The following is a 13,340-nucleotide window of genomic DNA, read 5'->3' as shown; positions in this document are numbered from 1 at the left end:
GATAGCAACCTATTAAAATTTGCTTGCAGAGTCACAATAGCTGAGCAACAGACTCACTGGCCTTTGCTATTTACCCCAAATTATATCTTACTACTCAAAAATCTTTCATAAAATAGCTGTGACCTATAATCTTCATTGGCAAACCAGTTTCATGGTAACCAGTTCTGTGGTTCTTGACCAGTCTTACAGGCATTCCTATCCTCTGTGGAGGCATTTAACAGGCATCTAAAAACTTCAGCATCTGTTCTAAACTATTTGTCCAGGTACCTTCTGTGGTCAGTGAAAGACAAGGACACCCCTAGAGGGCAAATCTCTCTACAGGTGTCTATGCTGGCTGGGATACATGAGGTGACTCTAACTAGTGACTACTGGTACATACAGAGAGGGCACATATGCAGAGGTGCTTGTAGGTTGCTAGTGTTGGGTGAGATGCTGGAAAAGCGATATCCCGGAAACACACCTCACAACCATCCTGCTCCTGCTGAGTGTGAAAAGATGGAGCAACTGGACCCTGACACCTTGCTGCTGGAACCCTTTGCCCAGGTAGCCGGGGGGGAGGCGGGGGGGGGGGTTGGGAGGGGTAAGTCGGGGGGGATCCTCGCAGGTGGCTGCTCCTCTAACACCCGGTGAGTGGTGGAGGCTGATGGGAACGCTGTATGCGAGAGGAGGAGGGAGAGAGGAGGAGGTGGCTTCCTCCTGACGCCATTTCCGAGGGGCTGAGATATATAAATGAGCCGGTTGCTGCAGTGCCCCGTCTGGGATCTTCAGCCAGGGCACTGGCGTAGACACGCACGGTGCTGGTCTCCCGCCGGCACCTCGCCTGGAGCCCCCACGCCAGGGACAGGCTCACCCTCTGCCCCTGTCTCCCTTCCTCCATCCCGCCAGCACCATGAGCCGCCCAGGACTGCTCGCCGTCCTACTGCTGGCCGTGCCGGGTAAGTGGGGCTGGGCTGGGCTCCGTGTCCCCCCCGCCTCCCGGGACCCTCAGCCCCGCCGACAGCGCTCATCCGCCGCGCCCCCTTCAGCCCCGCGGACAGCGCTGATCCGCCACGGCCCCTTCAGCACCACGGACAGCGGCAGCCGCAAGGTCACTGCCGAGGGCCGCGCCGGGCCCTGCCTGTCCCGCGGGCCGGGTCCAGCGGGCACTGCCAGCCTGGGGACCTTCCTTTCCTTTCCCTTCCTTTCCCTTCCTTTCCCTTCCTTTCCCTTCCTTTCCCTTCCTTTCCCTTCCTTTCCCTTCCTTTCCCTTCCTTTCCCTTCCTTTCCCTTCCCTTCCCTTCCCTTCCCTTCCCTTCCCTTCCCTTCCCTTCCCTTCCCTTCCCTTCCCTTCCCTTCCCTTCCCTTCCCTTCCCTTCCCTTCCCTTCCCTTCCCTTCCCTTCCCTTCCCTTCCCTTCCCTTCCCTTCCCTTCCCTTCCCTTCCCTTCCCTTCCCTTCCCTTCCCTTCCCTTCCCTTCCCTTCCCTTCCCTTCCCTTCCCTTCCCTTCCCTTCCCTTCCCTTCCCTTCCCTTCCCTTCCTTCTCCTCAGAGGGTAGGAGGGCACAATGGGGGGGCACAGTGCACAGCTGCTGCATTCAGCTGTTGCACCCAAGGACCACTTCCACCATGCCCCTCTTCTCCACCACCATATTTAGCAGGATCAGATTTCTTGGCTTGTCTCCCAGTGGAGGTGAATAACAAGCTCTCTTTTTTTGCCCTCCCCTCATTTTACAGCCATCTCCCTTCCCGTGACAAACGACATGAATAAAGGGGACACTAAGGTAAGGATGGGCGTGTAGTGGAAGGGGCAAGTGACTCTGAAGGATGTGGTGTTTAACCTCCACCTAGATGGGTGGCTTTTGGCTGCCCCTGCTGAAACACCCTGTAGGAAGTGCCAGGGATTTGCATGGAATCCCTACAGCAGGATATCCCTCCCCCGTCCCAGCCTCCCTCCCTGCCAGGTTTTACCCTTTGTGCATCCACTTCTGGGCACCTGGGCAGGCAGGAAGTCCTTTAGGATGTACCAGAAGGACCAGACAAGCTTGTCTGGAGAATGGTGAGGCTGGGGATGGAGGTTGGATATAACCCTCCCAATCCTCCTACTTTCAGCTTTTCAAAGATCCCAACAGGAGGTGACTCAGGGGAGAGTGGGGGGAAATGTGATTCAGGAAAGGGCATCGCTGGAACTGTGTGTGTTTGGGGGTGTGTACACATCTGTGTTTGGGCGTGTGTGGTGTGCTACTTTAACGTTCATGTTCCTGAAAAACAGGCAACTGGCTACTCTCAGATTGCTAATCTTTCCTCAGCTACTGCTCAGCTTGTCTGGATGTCTACAAGCGGTGTCAGGACTTGGCTGACCTCTCCAACCTTCTTTTGTAGGCTTCTGTGTGTATGTCTGTGCCATCCCTCTCTGACATTCATAGCTGCACTTTGCAAGTGTGCGCACTCCCAACGGGCTCTCTTTGCATAGGTGTGTGTTTGCCTGTGTTGTTCTCTGACAGACCTCGTCTTCCTCCTGATATTATAATGCCCGCAGTCTTTCAGATGAGCTGATCTCTTAGCTGCCCAGATTAAGATTTCTACAGAAATGAATGTCCAGAAAGGAAACACCATCCTTCCCCCCCTGTTTCTTGAACGTCTTTGTTTCCTGAAATCTTCTAGCCGCATAATGGTTTTTTCCCAGGCAGGAGTAGGGGAGGACGCATTCATGTCACTCTCAGCCACAGGCTCCATTGTACAGCATCTCTGCCTGTTGTTACCTACAGGGGAAGCGCCATGAGATGTGCTTCCCTGTGTCCTGTCAGATGTGCCTGGGCCTGGAGAGCTGTTGCTTTGTTAAGATCTTTAGCCTGCTTAGCCCTTGCTGGGGCTGAGCCGTGAGCCGTGAGCCACTGGGTGCCTGCTTCAGGCTGCATGTTGCTGGCTGAGAAAGGGGGCTTAGGGCAGGCACTTGCCATCCTGTGCCAGGAAGGGGTGCTCATTGGGCATCTGGTGGTACAGTCCATTAATTCCACAGTTTTTCTTGTGAGATCTATTCCCCAATATATTCTATGTGCAAAACGTGGCACTTCCCAACGAGCCAGATTTAGCTTTTGTGGAAGCTGGTGCAACTCCATGGGAATGCTTCCACCAAGGAAAGGTTGTCTCCCAAGCCTGTCCCCTCCCTGAGTACTGCACTGCAGGCTCTAGCTGAGAGCAAAATCAAACCACACCTTTCTTTTGGTTTTTGCTGCAACTGGAAGGATCCATTAGGGCTCTTCCACCTTCACCACCCTCTGAGACACAGTATGTCAGTGAAGGAGATCCCGGTCTCACAGGACACATCAGGGCAGGGATATCATTACATGGGTACAGCAGTGAGCACAACAGCTCTTCCTACACACCATGCTGCTCTAGATCTGCTCTGTGCCACCAGCATTTTTGGGTGACTCGGGGCTGTGAAATGTGTAGTCAGCATCTGCAGGCCTTTCCTGGGCAGCTTGTCAGGCTTTCCATACACCGAGGGCTTTCCATGGGGAGCTGAACACGACCAAAATTTTTACAATATCTCTGGTGTTTGTCCACTCTTATGCTCGAAGGACACCATTTCCTGCTTACAAATATACATTTCAGAAGGGTCTGAGCACAGCCAAGCTCAAAAATCGTGAAGTCTATTCTTGTAAGGACACGATCCTTTGGAGGTTTCTGTGTAGGGATAGCATGAGCAGCTCTTAAGGATCTAGTTACATGCTCATGGTTAGAGGACAGCTATGGCAAAATTCCAGTCTGAGTTTCTGCACTGGATTAATTACATTCATTTGGAAAGGCTCTCCTTCATTTCCTGTTGCAGGCTGTTATTTCATGACCTTGTGAAGTCTCACTCTGCAAGACTCGCTCTTACAAAAAGTCAAGGAGAGTGTTGTGGAATGACTGCACTCTTCATTTTATTGTGTTACAAAGTTCCACCACAGAGTTGGCCCTATTTCTGTGGTGACCGATGTGTTTCTTTGTCTTCAGATAAAGATCTTAGATCAGCTTAGAAGTCTTCAAAAAGCTTGTACAGCGTGTTTCATTGGGCCAGGTTCTTATTTCTCATGCTGAGAAAGTCCTTACTTCTGAAGCTGCATTGAACACAGCTGCAATAAGTGGCTCCAGAGACTGGGAAACACAGGAGGGAAGTATCAGAATTTGGGGTTTGTTCAATATAATGGTAGAGTGAAGTGACTCAAAGTCATCTAAAATCAATATTAATGGATTGCTTGTGGCATAGGAGAATGATACCAGGGAAATTTCCCTGCTTTCTTTTTGTTAGATCTTTCCTGTAACATTTTTAATCCAGCAGACAATCTCCTCAAACTATATAAATAGTTAAGAGTTCAGCATTTTATGGCTGTGATGTACAAAAGCAGAATTCTCTCCTTACACAGGGTGAAAATTTGCCCATTCTGGCTCGTCAATGAATATATCTGATTGCTTGAATGAGCAACATTGAAGATGACTGGGAATTGCTGACTTGTGTTTAATTTCTACTGCAGCCGTAGTGCTTTGCTCTCCTGAGAATGGCACCTTGTGAGGGAGGTCAGGACTTTTAGGGCTGCCTGCAGAAATTGTCAGAAAAGGTTCAGGAAGTTAATTTTTTGCCCCCAAGGCTTACACATATCCTTTTTTTTCTTTTTTTTTTTTTTTTCAATTTAGCCTCTTTTTTCCACAGGCACTCAGGAGCCCTGCATACTCTCTGGGCTGCTTTATACATGACCATCCTTTTGAACTAAGCAGCCTGATTCCCGCACTGCTAACCAGCACTGGACTGTAGAGAATGTTGCTTTCTCTCCTGTGTGCCCATTTGGGTCTACCATGACCATACAGCAGGGCTGCTGATGGGGTGGCAAGGGTGCCTTTACCCTTGACAGAGGTGCCACCTTGCCTTTGCAAGAAGAGCTAGACCTGCAATCTCAGTACAAGTGACAAACTAGATTAATAATGATTTTCATTTAACACCAAAGAAAAGGGCTGCTGGAAAGGGGAGGCCCGGACTTCATTCTGTCTGAGAAGCTGCCTCAGGCGGTTGCAAATACTTCAGAGGCAAGTGTGGAAACTTCCTTGCTCTCAAATGACCTGTCTCTGACAACAGCTCTTCCAGTCTATAATAGATGGCTTGGACCCTCAAGCACAAAGTCAAACACTTCTCCAGAGTGTCTTGTCTTTCTCTAGGGCTTGAGAGCAGTATTTCTCATCCGTGTTGGAAAGTACAATATACCTCATGTCACCCTCCACGTCTGGCTGTAGTCTAATTGCGGTGCCCTTCTCAGGGCTCAAAGAGCTCACAGATTTCAAGGTCACCTGTTGGCGAACTTGACCCCACTTGTTCCTCTCTACAGTCTCCCACTGAGCCCTTTTATGAGATGCGTGTAGAGATATATTGACTCTCTATGTATATATCCGGATCCCCTTTAATATCCTGACATGCCCAGCCCCTGGGATGGGCTAGAGTAGTGGGATCCTCAGCTGAAGTGCGCGTCATGTTGAAGAAGCTCTTTCCATTGCCTTGTGCCATTTGCTCACTTCTCAGTTTCGGGAGGTACCTTCTGTTCTTGCGTTAGGTAAAACAGGAACCGAACATTCAGTTCTGGCTCAACCAGAAAAACAGAAGGATCTGTGCCATCATCTGCTGTGTTTTAGCCTTGGTAACAAATAGATTTAGGGGGAAAAAAAGACAATAAAGCAGTGCTTTAATTTGTATTTTTGTCTCTTTCTAGGTGATGAAGTGCATCGTAGAAGTCATCTCTGATACTTTATCAAAGCCAAACCCCCTGCCGATCAGCGAGGAATGCCTAGAAACACTCAGAGGAGGTACAGGCTCAGATTTAACGCTGGATATCAGCAAGAGCAGATCTGGCAGAGATACAAGCAGGGGCTGGTCCATGCTTCATGGACCTGACAAGGGGTCCCTGACACACTCACCTTCCTTGTGGTCACCTCACAAGGCTGCACCGGGCCCCAGAAGCAGGGACGGAGTCACTGCTGAGCCCAGGCCATGCATCGTGCTGGCACCGCAGCTGGGGCAGGCTCTGGGTGGCATGAAACTGCCTGGTTTTCATGGGACCTGGGACCTTCCTGTCACCTTAACCACACGGTTAAGAGATGTGGCAGCAGATCAGGCCAAGGGAGAGAAAAGAGTAAACGAAGAGGGATGTGGCATTTGGGGTTGCTTTTAATTTCCTGGGGGTGGGGGGAGGTTGTCTTTGACCACCTTCTGTACCAAGTCTCCCCTATTGCAGATGAACGAATCATTTCCATCCTTCGCCACCAAAATTTATTGAAGGAACTTCAGGAAATTGCGGCTCAAGGTACAGTTTCACTACAGTTTTGGGGAAGAAGGCTTCCTTAAGTTGAATGCAAGTTCCTTTGGTTTGGAGAGACGTGGGCAGCTCACCACTTGTCAATGTAGAAGCAGCAGCAGCACAGAGCTGTACAAAAGGGTGTGCAAGGGGGAAAAGGGTTCCCTTTTCCTCTCAGGTGCCCAGGTCCCCAGAGCTGGTGTGGAGGTCCCATGCAAGGCTACTTCAAAGCCAGTGCAGGTGCCTCTGCCCAGGTGGTTCCATTGAGGCTGCAACAGGGCTCTCCGCAGGCTGCAAGGAGAGCAGCTACCAGCCTTCCCTCTTCCTTCTTGGGGTAACCCACCTGGCAGACCTCCCTCACCAGGGCATCCCTGTGCCCTGTTCCTGTGTGGCACGGCTGCCAGGGATGGCTGGGACACAGTGCCTCTACGTTCCTTTCAGAGCAGAGGAGCCACAGAGGCAACAGGGAGAAGGGAGAGGGAAAATTCAGGAAGCCAAGATTAGGAGAGAGCCCTATGCAGCTCCCAAAGCAATAGTTTGATCACTGCCCAAATCCCACTGGTGGAGGGACCAGCTGGGCAGTAACCCCAGACAGGCTCCATTGATGCTCTGATGATCCAGAAGAAACCTGGGCCTCTTCAGTGTGCTGGGATGCTGGTGTCCAGGCACACCAGGGTTGTGAGGAGGAGTGCTTGGCTACCAGACAGGCTGTGCCATATAGCATGGAGTCCATGGAAGGGATTTGTTTCACAGAAGTGCATCCTGCTGGGCCCTTTCCTTGGGTTGAGCCCATCACACTGTTTTATCCTGGGGTACCATGAGCTGTAATCTACAGATCAGTGACCACGGATAGGAGAGTGGTGAGAAAAGCAAAGGTATTTACTTTGGTCTCCTCTGTGCTAGCTGCAGCTGGTCCTGCTCAGGCTGGAGAGCCCACACCATTCAGCTCTGCCCTGTGCAGGGCTAGAGAGGACTGGGCCGGCAGTGTTGGCTCTTGCCTTTGCATCAAGGCATAGAAGCAGGGCATGAGCTGGGTTGGATGGGGCTTGCTTGGCTTGTGGTTCCCAGTGGGATGGGGTGCCTGGGGAGCGCTGGTTGCCAGGAGAGCTGCGCTCTGACCTCCAGCTCGTGCTGCCTTCAGACAGCGCTTCCTCCAGGGTGTTGCTTTTGTTGAGCTGGCTCCATAATCCCAGGGGCTAAGGTGTGGTGGGAATGAATGCTGCTCCTCCCTCCCAGGTCCCCCACGACCAGGCAGGAGGGCACAGGGTCTCTCAGTGCTCACCTCAACAGAGGTACATGGGCAGCATCTGGAGGAGGCAACCTTTATCTTTCAGTACTCTTATGCTTAAGTCTTTTGTTGGCCTCAGTGTGCTGCAGTTCAGCAGCTCTTATTCCCTAGCTCTCCATTGATATTACTTTCCCTAGCAACCCTGCTCCTCTGTTTGTTCAGAGACCTTTTTCTTTCCTGCAGATGATGTTTTTGATGGTGGTTTTGATACTGCAGTTGATTCATGTATCCTCCCCAGTCTCACTTCTCCTCACAGCTCCCCTTTGGCAGAGTTGTCCATTGTAGAAGATATGTGTACAATTATAAAGGGCAGAGAACTATTTTCCTGCCTCTACTTTCTGAAGCACAGGTGGGCTTGTTGCCCTTCCCTACTTTTTGTTACTTGGTGCAGGTGCCAATGAGAGAACACAGCAGCAGAAGAAAAACAGTGGCTTCGAAGATGAACTTTCTGAAGTCCTTGAAAGTCAGAACGACAAGAACAAGCAGACAGGTCAGTGTCAGCCTCCCCTCCAGGAAATCCAGGTCAGGCTGTAAACAAGGATGTTCTTTCTAACAGCCTTGATACGTCCATCTGCTTCTCATTTAGGCATCTTCTTTGATACTGCTGCTGACACACACAAGCAACCCGGTGTTTGCTTTGTTCTTATTTACCAGCTTAAACAACATGTAATTTCTGAGCTATAGTAGCTGGTGATGGTCAAGCTACCAAACTGATAATGATCTTTTCCACTCTGCTGCCGACACCATCACTCACTCCTAATGCTTAAAGTGAGTCACAGCCAGGGAAATCCCATACTGAAACTCAGTGATATAGGCAAGAGCGATCTGGGCCTGCTCCTGCCGCCCTTGTTTCCAGGCATGCAACGTATTAGGCTATGGGTCTCTGGAGGGACAATCGAACTTGTGATATACACAGTGCCCACACCCACACAAAACACCTGCATCTTGGAAAGACCACATTCAGCTGGGATTTTCCCCTTGTCACTAGGTTTCTATGGCCTGGCTAGAGACAGGCAGTGGAGGGAAAAGGAAGGTTTGGCCCCTTCCCTTTTCCACATCAGGAAGAGAGGATGCCATTGTGGGGTAAGGTGATTTCTTGCCCAGCAGCAGCACCACCACAGAGGGTCTCAGGTGGGCTCTGGGATGTGTGTCTGCACCACAGCGGTGCAGCGATTCTGCGATGTCAGCCCAAAGCGATGAGGAGCGATACCTGAGGAGCGATACCCCTGTGGGCTGCTGCTGCAGCCAGCACAGCCAAAAGCCAACCGAGAGGATGGGTAGCACTGCGTCTCCATCCCACCAGGGCAGAGCTAAGCCTCTTGCTCCAGTAGTGTGGTGACTGCATGAGGATGAAGCGTGGCATGTTGGACAATCCAGCCCCACAGGCAGCCCAGTGATACCAGTGTGGTGTCACTGGTGGCCACCAGCCCTGCATCTCTGGCTCTCTGCATCCATCCCCTCACCCCAGCACACTCCTCAGCCCTGCCTGGGGCTCCACTCGCCTTTGCATACCCATCTGGCTTTTCCCACTGCTTTTAAACCCCCCATCTTTTCTTTTGTGAAGTGGCCAATTATGTTAAAAGAGGCCGGTCTCTGACATGAGCAGGAGCCAATACCCAGCCCACACTAAGCTCCTGCTGAGTCGCTGCTTTGGCAGAAGCGGAGTCGTCCCCCCCCTCCCTCCAGCTCGCCCGCAAACAGCCCGGGCTCCTTTTTCATCCTGGTGGGAGAAATTAGGACACGATGTTAGCGTAGCGCTGAGAGCAGGGAGAGTTCTGCAAGGGCTGTATCATTTCATTTTACATGCAATCTGATTTCGTGTGGGGCAAGTTTGTTGTTGGCATCTCAAGAAATGGTGATGAGGGCCGTGCCGCAGCGAAGCACTTCAGCATATGTTTAACTTCAGCCTTGCGAGTCTCTCCAGGAGAGCAGCCACCAGTGGAAGCACTGGCTTGCTTGAACACAAGCATATGTTGAAGTGAGTTGCGAAAGGATCCATGGGCTGGTTCAGCAGATTGCGGAGCGGGGCTGAAGCTCCCTAAGAAATGCACGGGCTTTGCTGGTTGTGAAATGAGCTCTCAGGAGAGGTGTTGCTTCTTGCTCCTCCCTCTGCAGACGCAGCAGGGGAGCACCCTGAAGAGGAGCAGCCGACGGGGTCCCTGCCTGAGCTGGCAGCACAGAAAACCCAGCAAAATGAAGATTCAAGAGAGGAAGGAAAAAACAGCCTGGAGGAGAGGGAGCCCAGGCCACGGGATGCCAACCCTGGAGAGAAGGAGGATCAGGAGGAAGCGGAGAGCAATGAGATTGGGCGGGCAGAGGATGCCCAGCAAGATGAAGCTTTAGACAACCACATCAGCAAAGACTTCAACGAGGACAAGCGGCAGCAGCGAGAGGATGAAGAGGAGGAGCCCAGAGGCTCCAGGGACAGCCTGGAGCTCGAGGATGAGGGAGAGCAGCCATCCAGGCAGGGAGAGGATCAGAGCAAGGAGGCGGCAGGGGAGCGTGTGGAGCGGGAGGATGATGGAGGAGACGATGCTGTAGAGGAGGACCCTACCGAAGCAGAGAGGTCACTTGATTTGGCTGAGGAGGAGGAGGCCGAGGAGATGCAGGGCGATGACAGTACGTATCCCAGACAACTGCACTGATACCTACCCGGGGTGAGCTGAGACCACTGAGACAGACGGATAAGAGGCTTTAAAGCCTAGAAGTTCAGGCAGGTGCTTACTGGGTTTACAGAAATACCTCCACCGACAGCCACCCAGACCCCCCCGCAGGCGCCTGTCCATGCAGGCCCACGCGCAGCAGATAACACAGGCCCGGCAGCTGCCTGCTGCTCAGTTTCCATACTGACAATCAAGGGACAATCAGTTTCTTTTTCTTTAACTTCCTACGTGGTTTTTGACTGCTGCCTCCAAGCCCTGTTACTGACATGATGATGTGAGAGTGGGTATTTCCAGAATCCTGGGAAAATGGGAAACCCACCTTGAATCACCCCTGAAGGCTCAGTTCAAAGTTGGAGTGTAACCAGGTCAACACTTGTGCTCACTGTTGTGTTTAATGCTCTTTCAGATAATGACGACGCTCTGGGATTTGGCAAAGATGAGCAGAGCTCGGAGGAGGAGGAGGAGGAGGAGGAAGAGAAACCCCGGGCACTGAGAGGAGGAAGGCATCGCCTGGAGGATGAGGGGATGCAGGGGGAGAAGGACACTTTCCAGCCCAGGGATGCCAAAAGCGAGGAGATGGAGGAGGAGTCCTCCAGGGAGTGGGAAGACTCCAAGAGGTGGAATAAAATGGATGAGCTGGCCAAGCAGCTGACATCAAAGAAGCGCATGGAGGAAAATGACAGTGGGGAAGACCCAGACAGGTCCATGAAAATGGTGTTCAGGTCCCGCAAGTATGACTTCAGTGGTCCAGAGGAAGATGTGAGAAGATCATGGAAGCATCATTCGAAAGAGGACAGCAGTGAAGGAGGCTTCCCGCTTGCTCCCATGCCTGAGGAAAAGAAGGATGAGGAAGGCAGCGCTAACAGGAGAACGGAGGTTGGTGTACGTAGCCTTAAGAATAAATCCCACTTGGTTATTACTTGGGAATCCAAACTATGCTTGGAGATGCTTGGAGATGTGGATAGTACCTTGGCATTATGCAGCCAGCATCGGTTCTCTGTGACATTAAGGAGATGCTTGGTGACCTTTTACCCATTCAGCCCTAGGTATTATTGAGATTTGTGCCTGCCTGTGCCTTTGTCTGTGCCTCACCTCCAGGTGAGTGGAGCCAGTTTGGTGCAGCTCTCTTGCCTCCAAAACACCCCTCTTGCCTTAATTACACACCAAAACTCTGCCCAAAGATTGCCCATCAGCATCCCCTGCTGAGAGGGCATCTCCAGTTGCATTGGTTCAAAGCAAAGCCAAACGCCTTGGTGCTGAGCAGGGATGCAGCGGATGCCTGCCGAGGAGGTGGGCACCGGCAGTGGGGGAAGGGAAGGCACAGGCTCTGGCTCTGCCACAGCAGCTGCCACCCTGTCCCCTCTGCTGGCTTTTGGGCCATGTGGCTGTATGGCTTGGCCAGTGAGGCTAGTGTGGGCACAGCCCGGGGCTGTGAGTGCTGTCCCTGCACTCGCCAGGGCTCGGCACGCTGCCAGAGCTGGAGCTTTCCCAGGGGCTGAGCTAAGAGCCCTGCAGAGGGGCAGGGTGATTTTCCTGTTCTGGAAAAATAGCTCTGTGATGAGAAAAATGACTTTTTTTTACATACTGATTTTTTTCACACTGCCCACATGCAGCACAGGCCAGTGGCTCAGCGTTGGCCTGTGCTTGGCAGCCAGCACGGCTCCACTCCCTCTGCACAGGAGAGGGGCCATCACCTCAGCGCTGCCGGCAGAAGAAGGCACTTTTAGCAGCGACAGCCCCCAGTTTGCTCCCGCAGAGCCCACTGCTGCCCCGGGCAAGCCCCAGGTGGCAGAGCTGTGAGGGACAGGGAGGGCTGGGGCTGGCAGCGAGACAGGGCCACTTGCATATGACTGGAGTTGGGGCAAAGCCACGCAGTTACGAGTTTGAGTTCCTGCGCTAAACGAAACAGCTTCAGGTGATGGCATAATGCACAAGAGCTGCTACAGAAAGGCCACCAAGCCATGGCAAGCTTGAGCCTTTAAACTAACAGCTTCCTCAGTCAGTATTTTCCCAAATGGAAAAGCCTCTTCTGGTACTGGAGGCGCATGTGGACGCCCAGCACAGCATGGGGAGAGGGGACATCTCTGTCCCCTCCACTTGCCACAGGTGGCAGGCACCCATACCCGTCCCGGTTTGACACCGCTGCCTCAACACAGGCGCCCAGGGCCATTTGTCAGTACCCACCCTGGGTGCAGCTCCCTGGCAGCCATCTTCCTCCCGCCCCACGCTCAGGGAGAGACCCCTCAGGGGCTGCCATGGCTGGCAGCAGGGCTGGGGCAGGATGGGGGTGGCATGTCTTGACCCCATCGCCAGCTGCAGCCATTTAACATTAGGACAGGACTAATTAGAGTTTGAGCACAGACAACATCTGTCCAGAGGAACAGGCTGAAGGGATGGGGAGAGACGTGGCTGTGCTCGTACCACCCCTGGCAACTAGCCCTGGGCAAGGCCTTCCATAGCTCTGTGGGGGCGAGGGCTGCCCAGCCATGGCCACTGATGTGTATCCCGGGCTTTCATTGCAGGACCAGGAGCTGGAGAGCCTGGCTGCCATCGAGGCCGAGCTGGAGCGCGTCGCCCACAAGCTGCACGAGCTGAGGCGAGGCTGAGGGCCTCAGCCCTCCCCGCCCAGGCGACCGCCGCCGCCCTCCTCCCTCCCCACCGCCTCTTCGTTTCCTGATGTAAAAGCAATTAAGCCGGAGCAGAAGCATCCTGCCTAGGAAACCAACCTCGCTAGCGCCCAGGCCTGCCTCCCTCGCCATCGTGTTGTGCCCATCACTGCTTCTCCACCTCACGCTCCCCTGTCCCAACAGGGACGCCCACCCGCCCAGCCGGGCGCCGGTGAGCGCGAAGTGCAACCTACACGTGTATTTTTCTGTCCGGGTGGGGGTTTTTCTCCCTCTTTCTTTTTTTTTTTTAAAAGACAAGACAGCTTTCTAGAAAGTTCTCCTTCCACTGTTAGTTTCACTGGGTTAAAAAAAAACCAAAAACCTGCAATAACTTGTTATCTTTTGATTAAAAGCTGAGAACTCTGACTGTAATATATTCTATATAAAAAAATTTATCTAAGGAAAAATAAAACTGCAGTGAGTTCCTTC

The 13,340-nt window shown here is 52.6% G+C and overlaps 1 protein-coding gene across 4 annotated transcripts; it reads left to right on the top strand.

The window, feature by feature from the left end:
- Positions 1 to 701: 701 nt before the first annotated feature.
- CHGA (chromogranin A) lies at positions 702 to 13,340 on the top strand. 4 transcript variants are annotated; one of them, XM_074584162.1, is made up of 8 exons: positions 702 to 935; positions 1,712 to 1,758; positions 5,713 to 5,806; positions 6,235 to 6,303; positions 7,974 to 8,072; positions 9,698 to 10,201; positions 10,652 to 11,121; positions 12,768 to 13,340. In XM_074584162.1, the coding sequence occupies exons 1-8, from the start codon at positions 890 to 892 to the stop codon at positions 12,849 to 12,851; spliced, it is 1,413 nt and encodes a 470-aa protein (XP_074440263.1). In that variant the 5' UTR covers positions 702 to 889; the 3' UTR covers positions 12,852 to 13,340. The 4 variants fall into 4 exon arrangements, with proteins under 4 accessions (XP_074440263.1, XP_074440262.1, XP_074440265.1 ...); XM_074584161.1 differs by having other exon boundaries at positions 10,652 to 11,127; XM_074584164.1 differs by lacking the exon at positions 7,974 to 8,072 and having other exon boundaries at positions 754 to 935.

This window comes from Larus michahellis, chromosome 4 (assembly GCF_964199755.1).
Source record: "Larus michahellis chromosome 4, bLarMic1.1, whole genome shotgun sequence".
Classification (NCBI taxonomy): domain Eukaryota; kingdom Metazoa; phylum Chordata; class Aves; order Charadriiformes; family Laridae; genus Larus; species Larus michahellis.
The sequence above is the reverse complement of the archived record's forward strand: the minus strand, read 5'-3'. Positions and strand labels throughout refer to the sequence as shown.

Bases quoted from the DNA above. Each gene is read 5' to 3' on its own strand.
- CHGA (XM_074584161.1), top strand. From the start codon at position 890: ATGAGCCGCCCAGGACTGCTCGCCGTCCTACTGCTGGCCGTGCCGG. The intron at 936-1,711 runs GTAAGTGGGGCT...CTCATTTTACAG, and splicing joins CCTACTGCTGGCCGTGCCGG to CCATCTCCCTTCCCGTGACA. The intron at 10,202-10,651 runs GTACGTATCCCA...ATGCTCTTTCAG, and splicing joins GGAGATGCAGGGCGATGACA to ATAATGACGACGCTCTGGGA.